This window comes from Lichenostomus cassidix, chromosome 1, assembly GCF_008360975.1.
Source record: "Lichenostomus cassidix isolate B80296 chromosome 1, HeHo_3.0, whole genome shotgun sequence".
Taxonomy (NCBI): domain Eukaryota; kingdom Metazoa; phylum Chordata; class Aves; order Passeriformes; family Meliphagidae; genus Lichenostomus; species Lichenostomus cassidix.
In genome coordinates, this window is record NC_139479.1 from 797,607 (window position 1) to 823,561 (window position 25,955).

The 25,955-nt window shown below is 49.4% G+C and overlaps 2 protein-coding genes across 7 annotated transcripts in view; one reads left to right on the forward strand and one right to left on the reverse strand.

Moving 5' to 3' along the window:
* The window catches only part of SON (SON DNA and RNA binding protein), a 38,122-nt gene extending 20,079 nt beyond the window's left edge, over window positions 1-18,043 (forward strand). For 2 of the 3 annotated variants that reach the window (XM_085073057.1, XM_085072966.1), the window contains exons 6-12: window positions 663-854; window positions 5,041-5,151; window positions 5,674-5,790; window positions 12,626-12,773; window positions 15,529-15,597; window positions 15,673-15,788; window positions 16,477-18,043. In XM_085073057.1, the coding sequence (XP_084929183.1) occupies window positions 663-854; window positions 5,041-5,151; window positions 5,674-5,790; window positions 12,626-12,773; window positions 15,529-15,597; window positions 15,673-15,788; window positions 16,477-16,635 (912 nt within the window). In that variant the 3' untranslated portion in view covers window positions 16,636-18,043. Of the gene's footprint in view, window positions 1-662; window positions 855-5,040; window positions 5,152-5,673; window positions 5,791-11,806; window positions 11,887-12,625; window positions 12,774-15,528; window positions 15,598-15,672; window positions 15,789-16,476 lie in introns of those variants that run through there. The other variant, XM_085073142.1, reaches the window with a different exon arrangement.
* Window positions 17,192-24,851, reverse strand: DONSON (DNA replication fork stabilization factor DONSON). Of its 4 annotated transcripts, none has more exons than XM_085074272.1 (10): window positions 24,504-24,851; window positions 24,028-24,108; window positions 22,910-23,113; window positions 22,649-22,827; window positions 22,048-22,226; window positions 21,842-21,965; window positions 21,616-21,723; window positions 21,052-21,250; window positions 20,037-20,237; window positions 17,192-19,854 (listed from the first exon to the last, which is right to left on the reverse strand). In XM_085074272.1, the coding sequence occupies exons 1-10, from the start codon at window positions 24,774-24,776 to the stop codon at window positions 19,699-19,701; spliced, it is 1,704 nt and encodes a 567-aa protein (XP_084930398.1). In that variant the 5' UTR covers window positions 24,777-24,851; the 3' UTR covers window positions 17,192-19,698. The 4 variants fall into 4 exon arrangements, with proteins under 4 accessions (XP_084930398.1, XP_084930178.1, XP_084930254.1 ...); XM_085074052.1 differs by having other exon boundaries at window positions 17,192-19,836; window positions 24,504-24,836; XM_085074128.1 differs by lacking the exon at window positions 24,504-24,851 and having other exon boundaries at window positions 22,910-23,169; window positions 24,028-24,111.
* Window positions 24,852-25,955: the final 1,104 nt, after the last annotated feature.

Below are 25,955 nucleotides of genomic sequence, written 5' to 3' on the forward strand. Positions count from 1 at the left end.
CTTGGCTGTGGTTTTGACCCTTTTAGTTTTGTTCTTTCTCTGTCCTAGCCTTAAAACCATTCCCATCTGTATTCCTAGGAGTTTATCCAGTATTAGCCAATACTGCCAGCTGTGTTTGCCCCTTGGAAGGGAACCTGGCAGGGATTTCTGCAGGTTTTTAATGTGTTAACAACACCAAGGAAAACAAGGCCATTGACATTGTCTGCTGAGAGACTCAGGCTGCTGCTAAAAATAGCCCAGAATTAGAATCCCAAATGTTGAGAGCTGATTTCTCTCAGTCATGGGGAGCTTTTGATCACTGCCAATGTTTTCCTGCCCAGGATTTTTACCTTGGAGCTTTCCATACAAAATACCTGTGTGGCTGATGCAGATTGTTCTTGTTGTGAGGAGGTCACTTGGGAGAAGGGGGATTGGGGGATTGGGGGATTTTGGGGTGCTGAAGTTGGTTTAAGGGATTTTCCATCTTCTCTTACAGTGCAATTTGTGGGTCACTTGTGTATTTTTGGGGCTGTGCCAAAATGATTAATTATAAAGGCTTATTGCTGTGTAGTGAGAAGGATGAGTGTTCTGTAAAAACCAAATCCCAAGTGTTTGCAGCAAAACCACCTTGTGACTCTTGTGCTTTTCCAAGTCTTAACCTCCTCTCATTTTATTTCTTTCAGACTCCCAGCATCAAACCAGCACCACCACCCCAACCCAAAAACCAGGTCAGCCTGTCCAAGGAATTCCCTGTTTCCTCTGGGTCTCAGCATAGGAAGAAGGAGGCAGACAGTGTGTATGGAGAGTGGGTTCCCGTGGACAAGAACGGCAAAGACGACGGCAAGGATGATGTTTTCCCCAAGCCAGCCATTGAGGTAAGGGAGGCAAGGAAAGCATATCATATAAGAAAACCAAAACCATCACCTGGTACCAAATTGGAGTCTGGGGGAAAAAAAAAAAAAGGCACTTAAAAAGGTAGTGCCTAACACTGCACTGAGCTGAGGAGCTGGGCTCTGCTAATGGGGATGCTCACGTGGGCAGTGGTGGAAGCAGCCTGTGCCCATCCTGCTTCTGGCAACTGGTGACTTGTTGGTCTCAACACAATTTAAACTGTAGCTGGAAGATGAAAAAAATTTCCTCGTTCAGTTTCCTGCAGAGGTTTATTAATAATACCTTGAGATTTGCACAATAATTTATGTAGCGCTAATGAAAATTGTCCCACCAATCTCAGAACATCACATTGGAATGTAATCCATTAAAAATTGTCAGTAGTTGCTTAAACTGTCACTTCCTGTGGATGTATTGATTTTTTTAGCTTTCCAGTCACTTTTTCTCCCATGGCTGTCTTGCACGTGGCCTTCCAAAGGAGAATCTCATTGTATGGAGAATAAACTAAAAATAACCAAAGCAAGTGTTTTTCCCCTTGAAATTTCTTCCAGAGAACATTTTGTGGGGGTTTTGTAATTAAGTAAATTAAATATTTAAGAGAGATGTTCATTTTTTTAAAGTTGATTTTACCTCGTTGCACACAAAGCCTTGTTCTCACACCTTCCAAAGCCAGACCCCAAAGCCTTCCCATCAATTTCTGACAAAGCCATCTCAGCACTTTGTGCATTTTGTTTCTCGAGACCTTTCTGGTATTGTTTAGTTCACTTCCTGAGGCACAGAAGGAGTTTTCTTCTGGGTCTTTTATACAGCACCAAAAGCACAGAGAATATAACTTAGCCAGCATTGTCATGGAATCCCTCAGAATTTGATGGTTGGGCACCCAATTCTTTGTTCCTCAGCACAGGTGGGAGCTGCACTTTGGGCTCTCCTGCTCCACTAAAACACTGAGATATTTGTGCAGAATGTCATTCCCCGTTTCATTGGACTAAATATATTTAATATAACTTCCTTTCCTTCCTGTTATGTGTATCTTTATAAATGCCTGTAACTATGTTGTCTGTTTTTACATTTTGTAAATAAATATTTTTATTTGCCTTTACCTTAACTTGGTTTGTGTTAAGGGTGATTTCAGGGGCATTAGCTCACTGCAGGCTGAAACCCCACAGCATCCCCTGGGGTTTGGCAAGGCTTAATTGGGAGTGCAGGTAGCAGAATTGCTGTGTGTTTCTCCAGGGAGTCTGACAGGTAACACGGTGCTTCTCTGCTTCATTCTTTCAATGTTCAGGAGAACTTGGTGATGGAAATGGCTCCCTTGGAGCATTGCTGGGGGAGTAGAGAGCTGGGGGTGCTTGGAACTTTAGGAAGTTTCACCTAGAATTGACCTCCATTCATTGTTGCTGATTTTGAAATACTGTGACAGTTCTGATGCAAGTCTTGACATTAAACCCCACACAATTGGTTTTATTGCTGTGGTTTTATTCACATATTAATTATGGGCTTAGTCTGAAATGACCCTGCTAATACATTACAGCTTGTTTTAATAAAACCTGATGCCTTAAAGTGATTGTGTGTGGTAGTAGGCAATGGAGGGAAGGCCTGGGGCTGTCTGAGGGCTCAGCATGTCTGTAGCAGGCAGAGAGCCCTGAGGAAGAAGTGTTTGGAAGTGTAGAGTGGCAGGGTTGGATTATCCCTGGTGACTTGTGCCGAGATGCTGTTGGGATCTCAGGATGCAGTAAATGCATTCATGGACCTCCAGAGTGTGTAAAAAACCTGATTTTTATTGCCAGCCATGTCCTGCTTGCTTCAGTGTTAGTGATTTGTGGGAGCAGCTCTGAGGAGAGGGGATCAGCCAGGAGAGCTCTGGGAGAGAACAGCACCTCACTCCAACTCTTTGCCTTGACTCAGTCACATAACAACAACTTCTCATACTTCAAACAGAGATTTTTTTTTTTCCCCCCAAGATCCAAAGCTGCTATCGAGTGTCTTGACATAACACAGAGCCCTGATGGTCTCCAGAGTGCTGCCTGGCCATCTGGGAGGTGTTTGGGAATTAACTCAGCAGGGAATGTTGCTAGGTCCCAGTAAAGCACTAATACACCTGTTTAGCATGGCAGTGGTCCCACTGTGTTTTCATGGACTGCTTCCATGCCTTTGTGTATTGCTGGATTGAAACTTTTGGTGAGTAGAAGAACTTTTATTTATCTCCTGGACCAGTTTCACAAACAGAAAATTTAAGAATTATTTTAAGAAGTGAGGGAAACTTAAAAACTCAGCCAGTGTGCATTTTAAACAGGCATTTTTACATCCACGCTGTTGTGTGAGGGGATTGTTAGATAATATTTTAATTCTTCTTGTGACTTTTTTACGCTTCTTGTGACAAGAAATAAGCACTGAAGTCAGTCCACAGACACCTTGGACTTGTGGGATTTTAGCTCTGTCTTGGTCAGTGCCAGATATTCCAGCAGTGATCTCCCTGACAGAAACACTTCTTGTCCTAAGCACTAGCAATAAACTCCACATCTTAAAATCAGATTTAATTGAGCACAAAAGCAATTCCTGAGTTTGGTGCCATTGTAGATATTCATATCTGTTTCTTCCTTTCAGTATTTACTAAATTCTTGACCAGGTTCCTGAGAGAGGGGGTTGTGGTTTTAACACTGTTTGTTTTGTTCAGCTGAGTCAATTTGCAATGAGTTTCAGTTTCTCCTCCTGGCTCTTTCATACAAAATGTGTGAGAGGCCAAGGTTGTGAGATAGTGACAACAAAAGAGAGAGTTTTCATAAATGAAAATGAAGTTCATACTAATCCGTGACCCTGATGTGTGTGTGGCAGCTCCTGTTTGGATTATTGGGTTTCTGCTGTGCCCCAAACAGTTCCAGCTTCTGTCACATCTCAAGAAGTTCCATTTGTCTTTGCACACTCTTTCCTTTCTGCTTTCCAAGCAGAATGATCCATAAAATGCACATCTTTTGAGGAACAGGGCACAAGGATTTTAGAAAAGAGCTGCACACCTGCCAGAATTCATTTTTACAGCCCAAATGTTCTGGATTTCTCTGCCCATGGCTTTGCCCAGAGTAAAAGTTTGCTTTGAGTCCTTCATATATTCCATGTTTTCACCAAGTCACTCTGCAATATTATTTCTAATTTAGTTTTCTCTATAGTTTATTGTAGTTCAGCAGCACAGATTTAGATAATTCTTTCCAAAACAGTGGATTCTGTGAGCTCACAGCCTGGTGTTACAGAACCCCTGAGGCTGGCAAAGCCCTCCCAGCCCATGCAGTCCCAGCTGTTCCCAATGGGCACCTTGTCCCCAGCCCAGAGCACTGAGTGCCACAGCCAGGCCTTGCTGGGACACCTGCAGGGATGGGGACTGCAAACCTCCCTGGGCAGCTCCTGCCAAGGCCTGAGCACCCTTTCCATGCAGAAATTCCTGCTGCTGGCCAAGCTGAGCCTCCCCTGGCCCAGCCTGAGGCTGTTCCCTCTCCTGCTGTCCCTGTTCCCTGGAGCACAGCCTGACCCCCCGGCTGTCCCCTCCTGGCAGCAGCTGTGCAGAGCCACAAGGTTCCCCTGAGCCTCCTCTGCTCCAGCCTCAGCTCTTTCCCAGCTCCCTCAGCCACTCCTGGGGCTCCATTCCCTTCCCGGCTCCATTCCCTTCTTTACTTCTGATTTAGGCTGAAGATGAAAATTTGAAACACTAAAGTCAAGATTGTGGAATGCATCTGATTCATGTTGGAGTTATTTTATACAGACAAGTTCTAGTGTGACTTAGGAGAGTGCTCATGTGAACAGCTCTGCATGAATTTTTAGTTAAATTGCATTTAATTCTGTTAGTTAAGAAGGTCTCATTGAACAGTAAAATGTGTCTGTATTACACACCAGATCTTTTATGTGACAAATAGTTCTTAGAAAACAAGTCATTGGATATTTTGTGTGTACAGGTGATTTTAAATTACCAGGGTATTGCAGTTTAAATTCAGATTTGTATTTGTTCAGGAAAGCCTATCTTGTGTGGATTTAAGTAGTCCAGGATTTTCATCCCTTTTATTTCTTTATCACACAGCTATTCACTGTGTAACCCCACTTGGTAGCACTGATTCTCCAGCAGCTTTTTCCAGCTCAATTGGACATTGCTGTGCTCTGCTGTGTTTTTACAAATGCTCTTTTTCCTCCTAGTGTGTGGACATAACCACAGCCATGAACGACAGAGCAGTGGCCCAGAAAAGGCTCAATGAGAACTCCTTTGACCTGGAGGCCATGTGCATGTTGAACCGAGCACAGGAGCAGGTAAGCTGGGGCTTCCAGCAGCATTTTGGGGAACTTAAAGAGAATCAGTGTTTCCCTTTCATGGCAGCTGGTTTTTCCCACCTGTTTAATTTGGAAACCCAGTTGTGAGCCAGCGTTTCAAAGGTCTGCCTTGCTTTTGCAATTCCTAACTCTGAGTTTTGATGAGCTCCTTTGTGTATTCCGTGTTTTCACCCAAGTCACTCCACAGCACAGTTTTCAAATTTATTTTTCTTTAAATTTTATTGTAGCTCAGCGGCACAGATGTAGGTAATTCTTTCCAAAACAGTGGATTCAACAGTTTTGAGGATGAGGAAACCATGAAGTCACTGGAGTTGGAGCTCAGGCTTCAGGGTGACCCTTCAGATGCTCAACTTGTGGGAGCACCTGCTTTCATCTGAGTGTCAGTGAACTCACCAAATACCAACAAAACGATGTGAAAATTACTGAGAGACAACAGAGAGTTGCAAAAAGGCAAACGTGGAAATGTTAGTTCTGTTCTGACGCTGGGTTTTGCTGTTGCAGATCGACGCCTGGGCTCAGTCCAACTCCATCCCTGGGCAGTTCACAGGAAGCACTGGAGCACAGATCCTGTCCTCAGATGAGCTCACCAACAGCGGGCCCCAGGCGTGGATTCGAAAGGTAGCAGTGACACACACACTCCTGTCTCACCACACACTGTACAGAGCAGTCAGGGGTTGCAAAATGCCAAACGAGTGCCTCGAGCCCATGGTAGTGCATGTGCTCAGTGCAGCAGCTGAGCTCAGCCTGGGGTGAGTCTGAGCCCTCGGTGTCACTGAGGGTGTGACAGCCAGGTGACACAGCCTGCCCTGCCACTGCCAGGGCATCGCTGGTGCTGGCAGTGGCAGATCCAGCACTGCCTCACTGGCACTGGGAGGCATCAGGCAAGGTTTGATCCTGCTGCTGTTGAAATCAGTAATTTTGGCATCGGCTTTGGCAAACCGAGTCCCAAACTGCCTTGTGTTTGCCTTGGTTCTCTGTGATCGCTCCTTTGCCTCTCTCTCTGGATCACCAGGGTTTTCTGGGAGCTGGAGATGTGGAGGATGAAACCAGGAGTTGCAGTTAATAAGTTACAATCACCCTGATGTGTTTCTGTGTAGTGCAGTAGTTACCTCTTGCTGCTGAAATCTCGGGGTTTGGCGAGACCTCCATCCGTGTGGTTTATACATTTAGTAACTCAGGCTGCATCTTTGCCAGGGAACACTGATGTGGTGCTCTGACAGGAAGCAGAACTGAGCAATTCAAGCAATATCCACCTTCCAGGCACAGGGAATAATGAGTTAAGCTGTCAGTCTTGCAGTCTTTATCAGCTTGGGTGAAGACACCTTCCAAACTGGGAGGTCAGATTCAAGGCTTAGGTGGAATTTTCCATAAAATTTGGTGTCAACTGAACACAGAAGTTTGGAATTATAATATCCTAAAAATAGAACTGTTTTGCCAGGATTCACTAACTTGTTTTTCGGCTTCACAAAGCCAAGCAGTGCAGAGAGCCAGGGAAAGTAGATTTGAGTCACTCACCAGATGGGAATCTTTTGGGATCTTGTCAGTGTTAAGTCAGAATGTTCAAGATAGATAAAGTCTGATTTTAACAATCGCAAACTTTTGAGATTGTAACTAAATGTTGCCTTTGATGAAGACAATCCTTGTCCCTGGCAGAGGAGCTTAGAAGTGTAAAGCACAGGGATGTGTTGGTGAGGAAGGAGCTTTTCCACTGGGAGGTTTGGGAAGGAGATCAGCAGGGCTGGAGGGTTGTTCTCCCTGTCTGCAGCACCTGGAGTGGCTTCCCAAGGCCATGGGAAGGGAGCAGCTCTTTCCCAAACCTCCCTGCTGGGCTCTCCTGTGATGGCAGTGACAGGAGGGCTGCTCACAAGAGCCAGCTGGAAAGGGCCAGGTGTGTTTTCTTGCTCTTTTAACTTTGCTGTGGGATCTGCTTAAAGAAAACCCAGCTAAACAAACCTAAACAGCACCCAAAAAACCCAGACACAAACCCAACAAAACGTGCTTCCTGGGGAAAAAAAAGGAGAAGAATGTGGTCTGTGCTTGTGGGCACAACTGCTGCAAGGAGCAGAGGGATGTTGAAACATTTTGCTGGGTTTGTGTGGAATCAGTGAGCCAGCAGCAGCTCTCCTGTCCCTCCCAGAGCAGGGAATGTGCTGTGGTTCTGGGGCTGGGCACAGAGGAGGCTCCTGCTGGGAACAGGAGGAGTTGGTGGGTGAGGAGAGCGAGGACAAAGTCCTCTTGCTGCTCTGGCATTGCTCAGCTGCACTCCTGCTCTGCCAGCTTCCCCTCAGTGACAGCCCAGAGCTGCTCAGGAGTGCCCTGGGGCTTCAGGAGTGCTGGCAGAGCCTCACAGCTTCATGTGGAGTCATCCTGTGGCTGCAGGAGGGTTTCACAGGAAGAGTAGGGATGTGGTTCTGAATCCATGTTATCTTTCTCAGGGACAGGAATGCAAACCACCCATGAAATGCAAAGTCCTGGTTGTGTGTTACTTGGACACCTGAAGTTGTGGAACAGTTATTGGTTATTAACTGTAGTACTGAGGAGTAAGGGCTGTGCTCCCTTTCTGTCCTTAAAATTGCATTTTAATATATAAAACACCTGGTATTTTTGACTAGGGCTAGGAGTTGGACTCTGATCCTTGTGGGTCACTTCCAGCTCGGGATATTCTGTGTTTCTGTGATCTTTATCTGCCAGAAGGGCAGCAGAGTTCCTTGGGGGATGTTGTGTCTGTGAATTAATGCACATTCCTGGCTGAGGCTGTTTGCTGAAGGCATTCCCCTTGGGAGTTTGCCATGAGAGGAGCTGTGACCATCCAGCAGAGACTGAGCCCATGTCAGTCACTTCATTTGGGTCCCATGAAATAAAGAATTAGAGCAAACACAGACCCTGGGTGTGCCAGAGGTCACCACAGCACAGGGAGGTGGAATGGGAGAGCTCTGTCAGGAGGGCAGGAAGAGGAAGGGACTTGGGGAATTTGTTTGCTGAGCTCTGTCTTCACTTTGCATTTCGTGGATTTCACCTTTTTTGTCCTTTCCCAATGACTCTGGAGAGGTAATATGCACTCAGACCAAACTCTGCCTGGAATCTCAATTTGGGAATTAGGAACTGCAGTGGTTGATGTGGAGCACTGGGATGGGGAAAGCAAGTAGGAATAAGGTTTATGTTTTTAATTCATGGACTAATTCATGGTGTTATGTGCAGGGGCCTGAGCAGGGTCCATAAAGGAGCGATGTGTTAAATATAAACCGTTTAGGAACAATATCACCTTTCCCTTTTGAAAAGTGGCTTCTGTTTCACTTTGTCACCATCAGTGTAATCAGTTCACAAATGTGACTCATCTTTTCTGAAGGTTGCTTCTATTTTTATTCTCTTTTTTCCTTCCAAACACACTGTGCTGCTGAAGAAATGTCAGAGCAAGTGGTCAATCCTTCTTGTTTTTCCAAGCAAATTCTGTTGAGGTCTATTTACTGCTCCTTTCCCAGACTCACCACTTGGTTCTGGATTTATCAGCTCAATTCTGGAGCCTGAACTTGCTCCCCAAACCTGGGCTTGTGCTCTCAGGGTGGCCCTGGGGAGCTGCTGGGTCACTCACTTGTGCTGGTCCCTGAGGTGTAGAAAGTTCTGGAAAGTGCAAGTCTTCCTTCCATTCTTCCCAGGCACAGCAGAGCAAAACTCCTCTCAGGATGGCAGTAAGCTGAGTCTTGTGGCTTGCAGGGCTGCTGAGCTTCCCCTGGGCCACTCAGCCAAACCTGCAGTTCTGCTGGGAGCAAGGAGCTTTCCTTGGGAACCAGGGGCACCTGGCAAAGCAGAGCAGCTCTGTGCTCATTAGGTACTGAGATTGGAAAGGAATTCCTCCCTGGCAGGGTGGGGAGGCCCTGGGATGGAATTCCCAGAGAAGCTGTGGCTGCCCCTGGATCCCTGGCAGTGTCCAAGGCCAGGTTGGACATTGGGGCTTGGAGCAGCCTGGGGCACTGGAAGGTGTCCCTGCCATGGACACTGGATGGGCTTTAAGGTCCTTCCTCCCAGCCCAGCCCATTCTGGGATTCCATGATTCTCTAATCAATGAGTTCTTCTGGACTGGCTCTCCCCAGCCTCTGACTGCTGCATTTTCCAGCCATTCCTCTTTGTCTCCTGCTGTTGTGCCAAAGCTGAGAGCAGCACTTTGGGAGCACAGGGCTTGGGGGGCATTTGCTGGGATTCTTCAGCAAGGGATTCCTCCTCCTGTCTGTGGCAAGGTTTGTGGCTGCTGCTGAAAGGGCCAGAGCATCTTCCAGTTCAGCACCCAGCCCAGATTCCCTTCCTCAGGATCCCTGCAAGGTGCCACAGGGATCAGATCTTAATCAGAGCTCCAGCAGCATTTGGACAATGCTCTCAGGGCTGCACAGGCTGGCATTGTTGGGGTGTCTGGGCAGGACCAGGAGCTGGACTTGGATGGTCCTTGAGGGTCCCTCCCTTCCCACTCAGGAGATTCTGTGATTTGATGGGAAATTCTGCTACCTGGAAGTTTTTCCAAAGAGGTGGTTTGTTCCTAGGACTTCCTTGGAGCTCAGAGCAACCTTCAGTCCAGCCCTGTGCTGTACCTGAACTGCCACCTCCTTGCCTTCAAGGCTTTGGTGTCTTCCTTCCTGAATTGTTGCTCCGAAGAATTAACCTGAAGAATCAGGAAGAAAGTTAATTAAAACTACTCCAAACCCTGTGAAGGAATCAGGTGTTACCTTCTCCTTAAAGCAAATGCTGACTCAAGAATGTGGCTCTTCAGGATCTCCATGTGCAGGCAGAATGCAAGTGAGATTTCATGGAGTTCAGAGGTCAAAATATAAGGAAAGAAGTATCAAACTGTCCTGCAGGCTCCCTCAGGTTGAGATTAGTGAGTGAAAGAGAAATGATTTTGCAAATGACGAGTTCATTCTGACAGCAGTAACCAAATGCTCAGAAACCTGGGGATTCTTGTATTGTATCCCCTTCAATTTGTGTCTGCAAAGCTCCTGAGCTGCTCAGGAGTTTTGGGAGACTCAGCCTTGAATGGTTTTTCAAATGAGAAGAATTGTGGCTCTTACTTCCCTGCTTTTGTGAACATTCCTGTTACTTCAGTGGTTTCCAATGAGTTCCAAACCCAGCACCAGTTTTACCCCCACTCATTAAATCACGGGCTGAGGGAAGCTGTCTGTCATTAAATTACAAAAATACAGTGTACAGGTGGCATTAGAGGTTTACATTCATTTTATTATTAAAAGAAAAAAAAACCAAACCAGCATCAAAGGCAAGAAGCTTTTCCTTGCTGCAGACCTTTCCTTTGCTTCCTCAGTGACCTGAGTCCAAGTGGGTTCTTTCCCATTGGTACCAGAATTCCTTCCTTTAGCCTTTTAGTGGGATGCACAAGTATTTGTGTACTCTGGAATGAAATTATTATTATTATTAATAATTATTATTAATAATAATTATTATTATTAATAATAGATTTGTAAGTAATTGTTGTCCTGGTTCTGTTGGACACGTTGAAGAGTCAGCAGAGTGTACAGAATTCCTGCTGAAGTTCCCCACCAGGATCCTGAATTCACTTGAAAGAGGTGCTTTTAACAAACTGCCCTTTGGCATTTAGAGCTTTGTATTTACAGTTTTTGGAGATTGTTCAGGCTCTGGGAATTCCTCTGTAGGAACTCATGGCTTGGATTTTTCACCAGGAACAGGATCTTTTGGTTCTGTGTTGTCCTTCAGCCCTGAGCCAGGACATGTCCAGGTGTGTGAGGCTGCAGTGACCTCAGCAGGAGCTTGCACTGTGTCCTTTGTGAACTGAACACTCACCTGTGGTGCTGCAACAGCCCAGGATCCCAAATCCTGCCTGCCCAGCCTGGGCTTCGTGTCCTGGGTGTGCTTCTCCTGTGGGCTGTCCCTGCCAGAGAGGGGAGGAGGGCCTGGGAAGTGAGGGCGAGGCTGTGGAGGGTGTGGATGTTGTGTCTGAGGAGCTGTGTCTGCCCCAGCTGAGCTCTGCTCCTCCAGCCACGTGGATCCATCTGGATCCAGCCAGGGATTTCCTGGGCACTGGTAGAGACTGGGAGCATTGCTGCCACAGCCTCCAGCAAGGCTTTCCTGTTGTGCTTTATCCCAGCCTCCAGAGCGGGGCTGGACTCGGTGGTGTGTTGGACATCCCTGCAGAGCACACGGTGTGCCAGAGGCAGCAGGGCTTGTCACCACAAACAGCACGTGGGAAGCAGGGACCCCTGCCCAGCCCCAGTCTGTGCTGAGCTCAGCAGCACTGGGACAATGCTCCCAGCACAGGCTGGGATTGTTGGGCTGCTGCAGCCATCGCTGTGGACAGTCCTGATGGGTCCTTCCAGCTGGGGATGTTCTGTGAACTCTGCCAAATGCTGCTCTTGCCAGCAGAGCTCCAAAGCAAGCAGGAAGCCAACTGTGGTGTGGATGTGCCTGGGCAGTGGTCAGCTCTGCCCAGCTCTGGGGCTGCCCTGCTCCAGCAGTGTCCTCGTGCAGCTCTCACCTCGTGCCTGGGAAGGCAAGCAAGGTTCTGCTGTGATGGAAATGCTTGACTTGCTTACTGGGGTCAGCGGGGGGGCACGAGAGAGATGATAGTTCACAGAATAACCTGTGAACTTTCACCCCTCTGTATGGAAACTTGTTTCAGGGTCAAATCCTTGTAGCCGCCTTCTTGCCACGGTCAGTGCCAGCCCTACTATTCACAACACTGCGGCCAGCGAGGCCTAGGTACGTAACATTTAAGGAGTTTTTACAGTTCTTTACATCAAAGCAGATGTTTAAACTTTCTGTTGATAAGCTTTCACCGTTTAACAACTTTTGTTAATGCTCATTTGAAAGAATGTGACGACTGCTGCTGCTAAACTGGGGGGCCAAGCGCCTTTTTCCGTTAAAATAAAGAGAGGGGAAAAGCAAATCCTGTTTGTTCCATGTGGAATTTCAGAGTAGAATTTGAATGTGCAACTGCTGTGTAATCAGTCAGGTGGGGAGAGGTTTTTTTTTAGATTTAAATACGCCTAAACAGCCTGTGAATGTCATGACTAAATGTGCTTGTGTTCTGTTGGACGAGGAGGTGCCCCTGGCACAGCTGTGCCAGGATCAGTTCCCACTTCCCGAGCTGAGGAGATCTCTGGGATCAGAGCAGAGTGTTTAGAGCCGGACGGTTGTTTGCTTGATTAAAAACACATCTGTCTGCAAAGGGTCACTGCCACTTTGGGATCACCTTAGACTTTTCCTAAGTTGTTCTTTTTTGCCAAACATTGATTTGTGTCTCGTGTGTCCGCGTGAATTCTGGGTTCCACGCACTGGTTTGGGCTAAAAATCCACAAAGATCAGGTGGATTTTTTTTTTTTTTTAATAAATTGAGTCTGTGAAAAGTTGTTAGAAACATTTTTTGGAAGTTCCCACTTCTTATTGAAAATCCCAGCACTAACATTAGGCCTTGTTTTACTTCTCTTTTTCTGGATAGGATCAGTTCTTAAGAGCAGCACCTGTAACTGGAGGAATGGGAGCTCAGCTGATGAGGAAAATGGGCTGGAGAGAAGGAGAAGGGCTTGGGAAGAACAAGGAAGGCAGCGTGGAGCCCATCATGGTGGATTTTAAGACAGATCGAAAAGGTGAGTCCTGCCTTGAGAATGTCTTGTGGCTTCTCAAGCTCTTGTGGCTGTCTGGAGATGGCAGAGTCCCTTGGAAGCAGGAGGTGTTTTCCTGAAACATGAACAGATTCTGGGATTTTGCTGCAAGTTTCCAAGGCCTGGGTTCTGTCCAGTGCTTTGTCCTTGTTCCTGTGAGCTCTGCCAAGCCTCCTTTGACTTCTCTGACTTCACCTTCCCTTCTGGGAGGTGCTTCTCAGTGGTTCCTGAGTTAGGGATGGGGTTCAGTGGGCTGCATGGAGAAGGCACAGGCAGGGAGATGAACTGTGGAAAAGCTGTGGTGGCTGAGCTGGAGAAAGGGGCTGGAGCAGGAGCAGGGTGGGATGGCAGATGGAATAGTGGGGTGAGGACAGAGCTGAGAGCCCCAAAGCTGAGCTTTGTGAGTGACTCACACTCAGGGATTTGGGGCTTCCCAGTGGGTTCTGGTTTTTCTTTTTGTCCATCATTTCCCTGCTGTTCCTGCTCTGGTCTGATCCTGCTGAAGGTATCTCTGCTCATCCTCAGGGCTCATTCCAGAGGCAGCTTTAGCCTCCTGTGCCACCTGCTTTCCCTGATTTCCTGTCTGTGGCCACAGGGGAAACCCCCTTGGTCCAGCAGAACCAGGCAGTGATGCTGCTCCTTCAGCTTGGCTATTGTGGTTTATGTGCTGAGTGTGGACAGAAATTTTCCATCCGTAACACCTCTCCAAGTTGTGACTGCTGTAAATCCAAGAAGCAGAATTCCAGCAGTCAGGATTTCTGATTTCATTGTTCTGCTGTGTGTGGGAAAAAACAACACCTCCACATTGACTGTGGGACAGATTCCTGCTGTTCTAAGTATTTTTTCTGCATTGGGAACCTTCAGTCCTATCTAAGGTCAAAGGATGGAAATACTCAGAATTTTTCTTCCAAGGCCAGCTTGGATGGGGCTTGGAGCACCCTGAGATGGTGGGAGGGGTGGGACAGGAGGAGTTTTAAGGTCTCTTCCCACCCAAACCAGTCTGGGATTCTGGGATTTCAGGATTTGTGTTGGCTTCTGTCACTGCTCAAAGTGAGTTTGGAATGGCAAACTTTTCACATGTTTTTCTTTACAACCTTTCCATGTGAAAAAAGAAATGAAACCCCAGGGGTGGCTGGGGACAGTGATTGCCAAGGACTCCTCCTGGCCTGTGAGAGTCACCTGAAAGCAGGGACAGCCTTCAGACAGCTGGGCTTTGCTTTGCATTTCCTGGGTTTGAAATGTTTATGCTCATGTGTGCAACCTTACCTGATCATTCTCACAAAAGTTGTGCCTGGATGCAGAGTCCTCTCTCCTGTTGGGCCAGCCAGGACTGTGGCACAGGGAGAGGAGGGCTGGAGGTTTCCTGCTCACAGAGGAGCAGCTGGACAGGGATTATATATTCAGGACAAATAGTTATTCAGACATTCGTGTTCTTGGGTGATTAAATGGGTAAAAAGTATACTTTCTAAAAATTTCTGTGTAGAGTTTTACAGGAAAGTCAGGAATGTTTGGCAGGAAGGCTGTTATTAACCTGCCCACTCAGGTTTGTTTTGTAAGGAATTTATTACACATTTTTCAACTTACTTCCCCAGTAAAATACAATTCCTGATCCCAGGAATATGCAGGGCGCCAGGGAGTGACTCAGGAGGCTTCAGCTTGTTTGAAATTCCCTGTTGAGGTCCCAGAGACAAGAGGTGGAGTTGAGTGACAGTGACTCAGCAACAGGGAGAGAGTTTGAATGTGGAGGATGAGAATTCCTCAGTTGGTTTGGGTTTAAAATTCTCTAAGAGGGGAAAACCCTCAGCCTTTCCTTCAGTGATTATCTCTGATGGCTTCTTGGAAAGCTCCTGCTTAGGAACTGCAGGAATATTGGGATGAATGTCTGGTAAGGAGGGAAGGATTTTCTTGGAAAACAAAACGAACCCAAATGCCACCCAAAAAAGCTGAAGGTACAGGAAGACACTGGAAGCAATTGCAGTATCTCCCTGTCTTTATTCACCAAAGCCACAACAGGAAAACTCGAGGTAAGAAACAAAGGAATATTGAAGGGTTGAAGTCTGAGAGTGGCAAAAGCCATGGGGAGAAACTTGAGTTTCTCTCATGGATTGTCACTGGAATTTCAGACATTTTTGGCAATTCTACATTTTATTTCTCAGTCTTGTAAGATTTTCAAAAGAACAAGTTGAGCTTTGGTGTTTCCCACTGGCTCCAGCAGAACCTGTGCTCCTTGCATCCCTTTGGGGTGTTCCATGCTCTGCTGCTTTGTTTGCAGATGGGCTGGAGGTCACAGCCTGGGCTGTTGGAACATTGGTAAATTCAGGGAGCACATGGGAGTTGGGTCCATGGTGTCCTTCCTGGGACATCACTGCATAATGGGAACTTCATGTGCTGCCTGTGTTTGAGGCAAACTGAAGACTTTGGGGTTGCACAAAACAGTAGGAGAATGTTCTTCAGTTTCTCTCCTGTTCATTCTCCAAAGAGGGCATGGAAAATTAGGTTTCCATGGAAAACCAGGTGTTTCCTGCCTTAAGACTACTCAGTTTTCTCCTACCTGGCTTGTTCAGAGTCTTCCTGGAGCCTTTGAGAAGAACATGATGCATGGAGTGGAGGGAAGAAGGTGGAGGGTTGAGAGCTGTGTGGAGTGTCCAGGTGTCCCCAGTGATCCCTGTTTGTGCTCTGCTGGTGACACACAGGAATCAGGTGGGAATCAGGAATGTCAACAGGACTGTGTTGTTTGCAGGGCTTGTTGCTGTGGGAGAGAAGGCTCAGAAGAGATCCGGCCATTACGTGGTGATGAAGGATCTTTCAGGTGAGAATTTTGGGCTAGACTAGTGTCATTCCCAGTGGCTGCTGGGATATTAACCCTGGAATGTCTGTGTGCCAGGGAAGCACCCGGTGTCTGCGCTGATGGAGATCTGCAACAAGAGGAGGTGGACTCCCCCCGAGTTCGTGCTGGTGGACGACAGTGGGCCTGATCACCGCAAACATTTCATCTTCAAGGTGGGTCTGGGCTGCCCCTGCGCTGCTCCCTCTGTGCCAGGGATGAAATCCATGTTTCTGTTTGATAGAAACACCTCACGGGGCTGGCTGAGGATGGCGGAGCTGTCTCGGTGCTGGAATGTGCAACTCCTGGTTCTGGAAAGGCCAATTCGGGTCCCTGGAACACTTTAATCTGGGAACTGGGGAGACTTGATCCCAGGGCTGGAGTCCCTCTGCTCTGGAGCCAGACTGGGAGAGCTGGGAATGTTCACCTGGAGGGGAGAAGGCTCCTGGCAGAGCTCAGAGCCCAGAGGGGCTCCAGGAGAGCTGGAGAGGGACTGGGGACAAGGGCTGGAGGGACAGGACACAGGGAATGGCTTCCCAGTGCCAGAGGGCAGGGAGAGATGGGATATTGGGAGGGAATTGTTCCCTGGGAGGGTGGGGAGGCCCTGGGATGGAATTCCCAGAGAAGCTGTGGCTGCCCCTGGATCCCTGGCAGAGTCCAAGGCCAGGTTGGAGCAGCCTGGGGCAGTGGAAGGTGTCCCTGCCATGGCAGGGGTGGGATGGGATGATCCCTAAGGTCCCTCCCAACCCAAACCGTGCTGGGATCCCATGGAATGGCCATGCAGGCAGCCAGCCATGGCTTCTGTGTGCCCAGAGTGTCCTGGAGCAGCTCTGTCCCCTCACTGACCCCATGTTCCTGTCCCAGGTGAGAGTCAATGGCAATGAGTACAGGCCCACCTTTGCCAGCCTTAACAAGAAGCACGCGAAAGCCACGGCGGCCACGGCGGCGCTGCAGGCCATGGGACTCGTACCAAAGGAAAGCATGGTCAATACCACCATGTTCAGGAGTGCCTCACACCGCTAAGCTTGGCTTTACTGGGACACTGGTTCCGAGCATTTTACTCTGCACAAGAAAATGGTATTTGCCCTCTCATGTTGTAAATACATCGGCGATTCCCACCTTGTAAAAACTGTACAGACACCCACAGGTTTTTCTTTTGTACCATCCAAATGTATTTAAATCATACTTAGTTTTTGGTATGTTTATATTGTTTACATTAGTGATGTAATTATTTCTTAAACGACTAAATCAGACGACAGACTCTGGAGGCATCAGAAATCCAGACCCTTGGCTGAAGCTCCTGCAGTTCCTCTCCCGCCGGCACGTTGCCCCTTTGATACAGTTTTGTAGTGGCTGCAGAATGAATTCCCTGGGCTCGGGGAGGTGCTGCTGGGCAGCCCCGGCTGGCGTGGGGACACCTGGGGACACCTGTGCTCCAGGACAGCCGGACGATCCCCGGCGCTTCCAGAGGGATGCGGGGATTGGGACAGCGCCCGGCACAGCCTCCTGCATGGCCCCAGGAGGGGAGGGCCTGGGGCTGCTCTTCCCAACCAGTGAATCCACTGCCTGATGCTGATCGTACGGATTTGTGGTTCATGTGAATTTTAAACTCTTTAACAAATCTACAACTGGATTCGGGGGGAGGGAGGGGGTAGAATGACGCTTCAACTGTTGTACCCAACTTGGTCAATAAAGCAGCACAAGTTCATAATCTTCATCCCTGGTCAGTAAGCGGTAATTCCAACGGATGCCAAGCCAGGAAACAGGAATTTAATATGCCAAAATGCCTTCTGCAAGAAACACGCAATACAGAAGTGGCTTTGTGAGGATTCTCAACAGCCATCAGGATGGCAGGAGCAGGTCTGGTTCCTTTTGGTTGCTTTGAACTTTTACAGAATAACTCCTTGGGATGGAATGTTTCATGTGGATCCTCTGCCCTCAAGGAGCCTGATCAGAGTTTGGGCAGTTGGACAACAGAGAGGATGTAGAAAGCTTTTCCTGCTTTTTATTTAATTTTTTATTTAAGAAGCATTATTCTTTGATCTGTGTGCACAGGGGATTGGAAAAGGCAGTGCACACTTCCTGATGGATCTGAGTTAGGAGCAGGCTGCCAGGATTTCTGCACTTGGGTTGCTCAGATCCTTGTCCCAGAGAAGTCTTTGTGAGCTGTGAACCTGAGCTGGGTCTGGGGCAGGAGCAAACCCTCCTGTGAGGAACCATTTGGCCGTGGAGCTGAGGAATTCCTGATACCTGGAGCTGTGTGTATCCCGTCAGTGTCATGGAACAAGGAGTCTCCTGTGCAGCAGAGGATTGGGGTTGGTTTGGAGACAAAAAAGCTCTTCTGAGTCTGTCCAAGCGCTCTGGAAATGCTTCAGTTGATCTTCATTTCACGGACGTTGTTGTCTTGAATTAAACTTTTTTCCCTTTGGCATCTTGCCTTCAGTCTCTAACTGTGTGGAGCTTGTCCTCACCATGTGCACTGCCTGGGAGGTGTGAATCCCCAGGAAAGGTGGGAAGATGCACTCTGGGAGTGCTGGGCAGGGTAGGGTGTGTGTCTCCATCCCAGCTGGGAGCAGCTCCTGACCACACTCGGTTCAGCAGAGCTCAAATGTCAGAGCTGCTGAGGATTCTGTTCAATCCATGCTGTTCATGGCAGCTCTGGATTCACAGCTGGACACGATCAAATTCGGGAATGTACAATCCCCTGTTCTTGTTCTTGTGCCCCTGTTTGCCCTGGTATGTAAAGACCTGAGTTCTCTCCCAGCATCAGAGAAATCCAGTCCCACTGAAGACTCCATTTAAAAAAATAGATTTTCAGGAGAATTCAGTGTTCCATTCCTTGAAGGTGTGGGTCTGTGTGTCCCTTGGAGCCACATCTCCTTCAGGAACAGCCCTGCATCCCAGCTGGGAGCAGCTGGGATTTGCTCCTGGAGTTCCAGGCAAAGCTGTGGCCTCAGACAAGGAGCAGCTGCAGCTCTGGTGTTGGTGCAGAGCAAGGCAGAAAGAGCGCAGTGGGCAGTTCCTGAGAGGAGACAGTTCCAGACTGCAGCAATGGAGTTACAATTCCAATGATTTTAAATGTCTGCCAGCTGTTGGTTGGGCCAGAGTCCCTCCAGAACTCACAGCCTGGGGGTGAAAGTAGTCACAGAATATCCTGAGGAGAAATGACCCACAGGATCGTCCAGTGCCACCCCTGTCCCTGCCCAGACACCCCAACCCTGCCAGCCTGGGCATCCCTGGATTACAGTTGTTCCCTCAGCTGAAAACATTTCTAGTGGGAGCAGAGGCTGAGGATGTTAGAGTCACTGGAAGTGTCATTCACACCCAAGCCCAGGCTCCTGGTGTCCCCCTTGCTGCCATTAGTGATGGATTTTCACTCCTGGTGTCTGGTAGTAATCAAAAAGTTAATTAATTTGCTTCTAGATTAGTTAGAAACAAGTGTAAAAGTAGTTGAATTTGGATTGTGCTGCCCTGAGCTCCCTCTAAATGTGACACTATCAGTGTTTAGTGCTCCAAGGTGTGTCCTAAGGGAAGGCCTGGATCCAGGTTTGGCTCCGTGTATCCCGAGGCTGGCATTGGCACAGCAGTTCCTGTAAAGCCACAATTAAACACCAGCAATTCCAGCAGAACTGCAGCCCTGCTGGATCCCTGGGGCAGGACACTTCCCAAGGTGTGGAAGTACAGCTATTGAGCTTCGGCAGGGTGCTGAGAACAGTCTGGGAAAAATCCACCCATCCATAGCATCCCAGAAGGTTTGGGTTGGAAGAGACCTCAAAGCTCATCTGGTTCCCATCCCCTGATGGGGAGGTTCTGGGCAGGTTCTAATTCCAAACTGGTTACAAGTTCCCACCTGGAGCAGAAGCAGAAATTCCACATTTGGAACAGTTGTGGGAACTGACCTGCCCGGGGCAAATCATACCAATAAAACCAAGTTTTATTTTAAAAACACTTTCTACAATAAAAAAGGAGATGTCCAAGGCCTTTCCCCTTCCTCTCCTTTCAAAGCTCTTGGCAGTGTTCATGTGCAGCAGCTGTCTGGGATGTGGGACTCCCTCCTGCACCCCTGGCAGGGAACATCCTGCATTCCTAGACCTTCCAGGTGTAAGCATAATCCTTCATTTCCAGCAGTCGGATGGACGATTTGCCCAGAGTTGGACACTGCCGCAGCTGATCCAAAGTCTTGGGATGCAACCCGCAGGCAGGGAGATCCTGCTGCACAGCTTCCTGTGGAAGGGAACACACCTGGAATGAGAGTTTCTGTGGGAAATGCCTGTGGTTCCGTGGGGAACTCCCATCGCCCCACAGCTGCGGGCAGGCCGGGGCTGCAGGCGGTGATCCCGGGCACTCACTGAGCTGCCCACCCCGAGTGAGGGAAGATCCCGTTGGCTCTCCGCGCTCCCGGGCAGGGCCGGGCGGTGTCTCACCTGGGGCGGGGCCGGGCTGGCGTTGAAGGCGGCGCTGGGCTCGTGGGGGCTGAGCAGGGCGCGGAAAGCGCCGCGCTGCGCCGGGCCGAGCAGCAGCGTCAGGGCGTGCAGGGCGTGCGGCAGGATGGGCCCCAGCACCTCCAGGCTGAACACGTCCTCAAAGCCTCCCTGAGCTCGGGCACGGCCGCTGACACTCCGAGCCTGAGGGCACAACACCGGGATTGACTGGTTAATGATGGGATTAGAACAGCAGGGAAGAATTCTTACCAGCTATCGCACTGCAGTGCCACAGTCCCGCTGAAAATAGAAATGCTTCTCAGTATTGTGACTGTGATGGTTTTACTGTCCTTGTAACAACTCCTGAAATGTACCCCCTGGACTGCAGGAATGCTGCAGGCATTGGGAAGTAAAGTGCAGAAGAAGATGACCTTCTCCGATGAAACAAGTAGCTCATCCTGTTCTTACTGGGAAGAAATCTGGGTTAGATAAAGGGAAGGAATTGTTCCCTGGCAGGGTGGGGAGGCCCTGGGATGGAATTCCCAGAGAAGCTGTGGCTGCCCCTGGATCCCTGGCAGTGTCCAAGGCCAGGTTGGACACTGGGGCTTGGAGCAGCCTGGGACAGTGGAAGGTGTCCCTGCCATGGCTGGGGGGTGGAATGGGATGATCCTTAAGGTCCCTCCCAATCCAAACAAGTCCTTGCAGGAACAGCTGCTGAGCTGTGGCTCAGGGGCTCCTTGGAGTAAGGGGCTGGGATAGCTTGAGACCCCATGAGATCCAGGGAGAACCTTAACTATCACTTTCCCTCTGGGCAGATCTGCTCAGCCTCCAAGGGCAAGCTGGGATGTCAGTTCAGCACAGGGATTTCAGGAACAGCCTGTGCTGCAGCCAAAATGCTGACTCAGGCTTTAGCCACAACAATCCCACTGCAGTGCCTGAGGGAAACAGCAAGTCAGGTCTGATCCCATGGGTGAGGAAACCACTTCCTTCCCCTTCCTAGAGAAGCCGTGTCCCTCACCTTGAGTGTCTGCATGGTCCCTCCCCGGAAGGCCACCGGGGCCAGCAGTGTGGGGGGCAGCCCTGCCTGTGGCCCTGCCACTGCCACCAGGCTGCGGCAGCTGATCAGGAAGTTCAGCAGCGTGAAGGTGTTGCTGCCTCTCACCAGCACCAGCGACTCGGGTCTGTGATCCACCTGCACCTCGTGCTTCTCCTTGCGCCTGGGGAGCACAGTCAAAGGAAAACCAGGGGGCAGTGGGAACCACCCATGTGCTGAAAAGCTGGAGCAGTGAACCCACCACGCCATCTGTCCAAAAACCACAAACCCGAACCCCACCAAGCTTTGCACCCACCCAGATCTATTCTTCAATACTAAGCAGTATCTTAATCCTGGCTTCAATTCCTAGAAACACTTGCAAAGTAACTAAAAAAAATATGCAGCATCTCTTTACTTGCAGGAATGTGAGGATTCATATCTGGAGAACAGTTCTCCAAAACTTATACAGAACTTAAATGTGTACCACAGCACCATAACAGCTGCAGGGTTTCCTGTTGTCACACATCTGGAAGATCAAGGGAAGGATACAGTTGGATAGAAATAGTGTCTGGTTTCTTCACCTTGTCTTGGACTCCCATCTCCTCAAGCCAAGAGAAACTTCCATCATCATCATCATCATCGCTAGGAGCTGGTTCACTGGAAAACACAGGATCAGTGTTACGAGGGCAGTGCCTCTGAGGAAGATTTTCCAAATGGACTGTCCAGGAGCCTGGAGATGCCCTTGAATCCCAGCACAGCACAAGATTTTACTTACCCTGCATCCTCCACACTGCTGCCTCCTGTGAGGCTGTCAGTGATTTCTGTTTCCAAAGTCTCCTCAGAGATTTTCTGTTTCCTGGTTCTACTTTCCTCCAGCAAAGGTAAGGAGAACTCTATGCCTGGGGCAGAGGAAAGGGAGCAGTGAAGAGTTCTGTCCCTCAGCCCCTGCCCTGTATCAGTGACTCAGGCCAGCTCTCTTACCCTCACTCCTCATGGCCTCCCGCAGGCCACGCGTGGTGGGGACGATGGCAGCCGTGGGGACATCACTGCCTGCCAGCCCCGCAGCACGGAACAGCACTGAGAACTGAGCTGAGCACACGTAGAAATAGGGACACAGCCTGGCCCTGAGCAGGTTGTACAGGGAGGTGAAGCTCACAGACCTGGTGATGGGAATACACAGCACTGTCACAGCAGGCAGCTCTCTCCTATTGACGTATTGGAGAGGGAATTTGGGCAAGGGCTGGAGGGACAGGATGAGGGAGAACGGCTTCCCACTGCCAAAGGGCAGGGAGAGATGGGAGATTGGGAAGGAATTATTCCTTGGGAGGGTGGGGAGGCCCTGGCCCAGGGTGCGCAGAGAAGCTGTGGCTGCCCCTGGATCCCTGGAAGTGTCCAAGGCCAGGTTGGACACTGGGGCTTGGAGCAGCCTGGGATGATGGAATGTGTCCCTGCCCAAGGCATGGGGTAGAATGCAATGACTCTTAAGGTCCCTCCCAACCCAAGCCATCCCGTGATTGTGTGATTAATTAAAATCTCCTTGTGTTACTCTCCCCCAGTACATCAGTAATGAGGCTGAACTCACCAGTCACTCATGAGCACTTGCTGCAAGGCCTCATCCTGTGCCCAAGGACAGGCCTTGCCAGCCATCCTCCTGTCAGCCCCGATGCGGGGGAAGAGCGGCAGCCAGGGCAGCGAGGGGTGCAGCCAGTACACCAGGCTCTGCTGGAGGGCACAGCGCAGCTCCGCGCACAGCCGCGGCTCCTGCGGGTCCCACAGGGTTTGAGGAGCACAGCCAAGCTGCCAGCAGCAAGGCTGCAGCTCCAGCCTCCCGCCCAGCTCTCACCTGCACGCTCTGGGGCAAGGTGGTTTCTGCAGCCCTGCAGTGCTGAGCCAAGCCCTGCGCTTCCTCCTGAGCTTTCAGGTGCTCTGCCCAGGTGAAGGGCTGGGAGGACATGAAGACAATCCGTGTTTTAATGCTCCAGTCTGCAGGGAATTCCTGCCTTGGTGAGGAGGGAACTTTGGGTACAGCAAGAGGTGAGTGAAGGTCCTGACCAAATGGAAACAGCATCAGTTAACCTCTAGAAAATTAAACCTGTTCACAGGCTGAACCAAAGGCACAGATTATTATTTTGATTATTTTACTCAGTACCAGCTTCTAATAGAAACACTTCATTCTATTTCCTATAAAATCACACAAGAGGGCTTTCACTCACATGAGTCCTTCCAACAATATAAACTAGGAACAAATAAGAGGATAAATGATTAAAACCAAACCAAACCAAACCAAAAACCCACCAAAAAACCAAAAACAAACAAAAAAACCCCACTAAGCCTGATGTTCATGAAGACAAGAATTTCCATGCCAAAATGGTTATTTAATTTCATCCTCTCTTGGTGACTGTAAGGTCACATACCAAAAAAAGTCCTGGGCACCTCCAGGACAGTTTGTTCTCTTTGATGTCATTTTTCCTATCCTTCTAAGTTAGTTTGAACTTCATTTTCTGTACCTAGAACAACATTAGATGATGTCTATTGAAACTCTGTTTCAATTTCAAGGACTGGTTTTCAAGAATTTTCTCTTCCTTATGTGCCTGATGAAGCTGCTCCATTTCTGTAGCTGAATAAAAGACTGTAGGAGATCTATCAGGTGAAGAGCATCCTCATCTCAACTACATATAAAACTAAGAAACAGGAAAATTACAGTCAACATGTTAACAAAACTGAAAGACAACAATCTCTGTCTATGGAACTACAGCAGCAGTGAGGTCAGGCAGAAGGCTGGGTTCAAAAGACTGTCACCAGCACAGGAAATGTCAATGTAACAAATTTCCTTGAATACTGACATTTTGGTACATTCTTTTACACAGAGATGGGTGGCCAAATACCATGTTGAACAGTTCCAGCTTTCTCCGCACCCTAAGAACAGCTGGAATCCGTTCAGCAGTCTGTGCTGCCCCATACCTTGCTTAGGCCGAGGATGTCAGAACTTTCTGCAGGCTCTGCTCTCCTGCGGGGCTCCTCTTCACAGGCAGCCTCTAAAAACTGAATAAAAGAGCAGCGTAAGGCACAGCGCAAAGGAAGCACAGGGTGGATAATTTTAAAAAGTGCCCTTGCAGGGACATTTCACGGCTGACCCTCAGCCCCCCGGGCTGCAAACAAAGCCCGCTCAGGCCGAGCACAAGATCCCCACAGAGCGCTGAGCAACAGCCGGAGCCCAGCAGGGCCTTGGAGGAGGCAGGGCGAGCCCCGGGCCGGGTTCCAAAGGGGCTGCGGGGCTGGGGGCGATGGCTGGGGGCTGAGGGGGACGGCGGTGTCTGAGGGCTGAGGGCAATGACTGAGGGCTGAATGCTATGGCTGAGGGCACAGCGGTGTCTGGGGCTAAGGGCAATGGCTGAGGGCTGAGAGCTGAGGAACCCGCTGCCGGGGCTCGGTCCCACCTGCCAGAAGGGCGCTGCCGATGGATCCCCTCCCGCCGGGGCCGCTACCGGAGGCTGAGGAGCTGCGGCCGCCCGCTGCGGAGCGTTGTCCAGGCTGGAGAAGGGGTTGCGGCGGCGGGCGGCCGCTGAGGGTCCCCGCGGGGCCGGGGCAGCGGTGGTGTCGGAGGTGGCGGCGGGGTCGCTCCTCCGCCCGGGGCGTTTGCGCTTCAGCCGCAGCAGCGCCGGCGGCCTCTTGAAGCCGGGCGAGTGTCCGGGCTCGGCGGGGGCGGCCATGGCCGAGCGGGGCAGTGCCGGAGGAGCCGCGCTCCCCTCTTGGCGCCAAAGCGCGGCGGCTCCGCCCCGGGGCGGTGCTGAGGGAGCGGCGCCGCCATTGCTGCCGCCATGGCGCGGGGCGCTGAGGGGAGCGCGGCGGGTTCCTGCCTTCCCCTCTTGCAATGTCTCATCTTCCCCCGGGAAAGCTCTTGCTCCACGTTTCCAAAGGCCCCCTCCTCCTTTTCAGTGTCTGACAGTGGCAGGACTGACCTGCCCACCGCCCCTGTCCACGAGAACCTCCCGAGGTTCCACAAGGCAGGTGCTGCACTTGGGTCAGGACAGTGCCTTAGTCATCATTGCTGGCATTGCTGGGGGTCTGGGCAGGGCAGGGTGGCACTGGGTGATCCTGTGGCTCCTTCCAGCTCAGCATATTCCACGATGCCATGATGATTTCTGCTGCCAGCAGCCGCCTTGCTCCCGAGGTGCAGCAGAGCCAGACAAGCACAGCTGCAGAAAGGAGCATCTGTTCTGAACAGGCTGTGATCAGCCACCCAGCAGGGGAAGGGAACACCCAAGAATCGTAAATGCTCAGGGACACAAGGAACCATAAAAGCTGGAGCATCCAGAAAAATACCAGAAACTTTGGTTAAAGATTTGCTACTATTTTATTAATATCTTAATATTTTGTTAATTTCACTCATTACCGCACAGCTGCTACCTTAGTCCCTGACCTAGAATAAAAACACATGGCAGTGAGTTTGGGATAAAGGGATAAATGTCCTCTGTCATTTGGGACAGTTATGAACTACAACAGGACAGCTCCTGCTCACTGCTGGTTTCCCCTTGGGACAGCTCTTTGTCTTCCTTCGATTGGAGCAGGTCTTTTTCAAGTGAGTGTAAGTATTCTTCTAATTCTTATTCTTACTACTCTTCTACTTTTCTTCTATATATATTTTGAATACATATTCTTATTACTCTTCTTCTTTTTCTGTCTTTTTATATTCAAATTCTTCTTACTCTTCTTCTATGTATCTTTAATTCTTACTCCTATTCTTATTCCTATAGCTCTTCTATGTATTTTTAAAATTCTTTTTCTTATTATTATTCTTCTTATTCTATGTAGTTTAAAATTATTCTTCTTTTTCCTGTTGTTCTTCTTTGTCTTCTTCATCTGTGTCGTCCTCATTTTCCTCTGCTTTG

What these genes read in the sequence shown, in the direction of transcription:
- DONSON (XM_085074272.1), bottom strand. Translation starts at nt 24,776, where the DNA reads ATGGCCGCCCCCGCCGAGCCCGGACACTCGCCCGGCTTCAAGAGGCCG. An exon ending in CGGCAGCGCCCTTCTGGCAG is followed by an intron (nt 24,109 to 24,503) that starts GTGGGACCGAGC and finishes TCTTTTATTCAG; the next exon opens with TTTTTAGAGGCTGCCTGTGA. An exon ending in ACATCCTCGGCCTAAGCAAG is followed by an intron (nt 23,114 to 24,027) that starts GTATGGGGCAGC and finishes CCATTTGGTCAG; the next exon opens with GACCTTCACTCACCTCTTGC.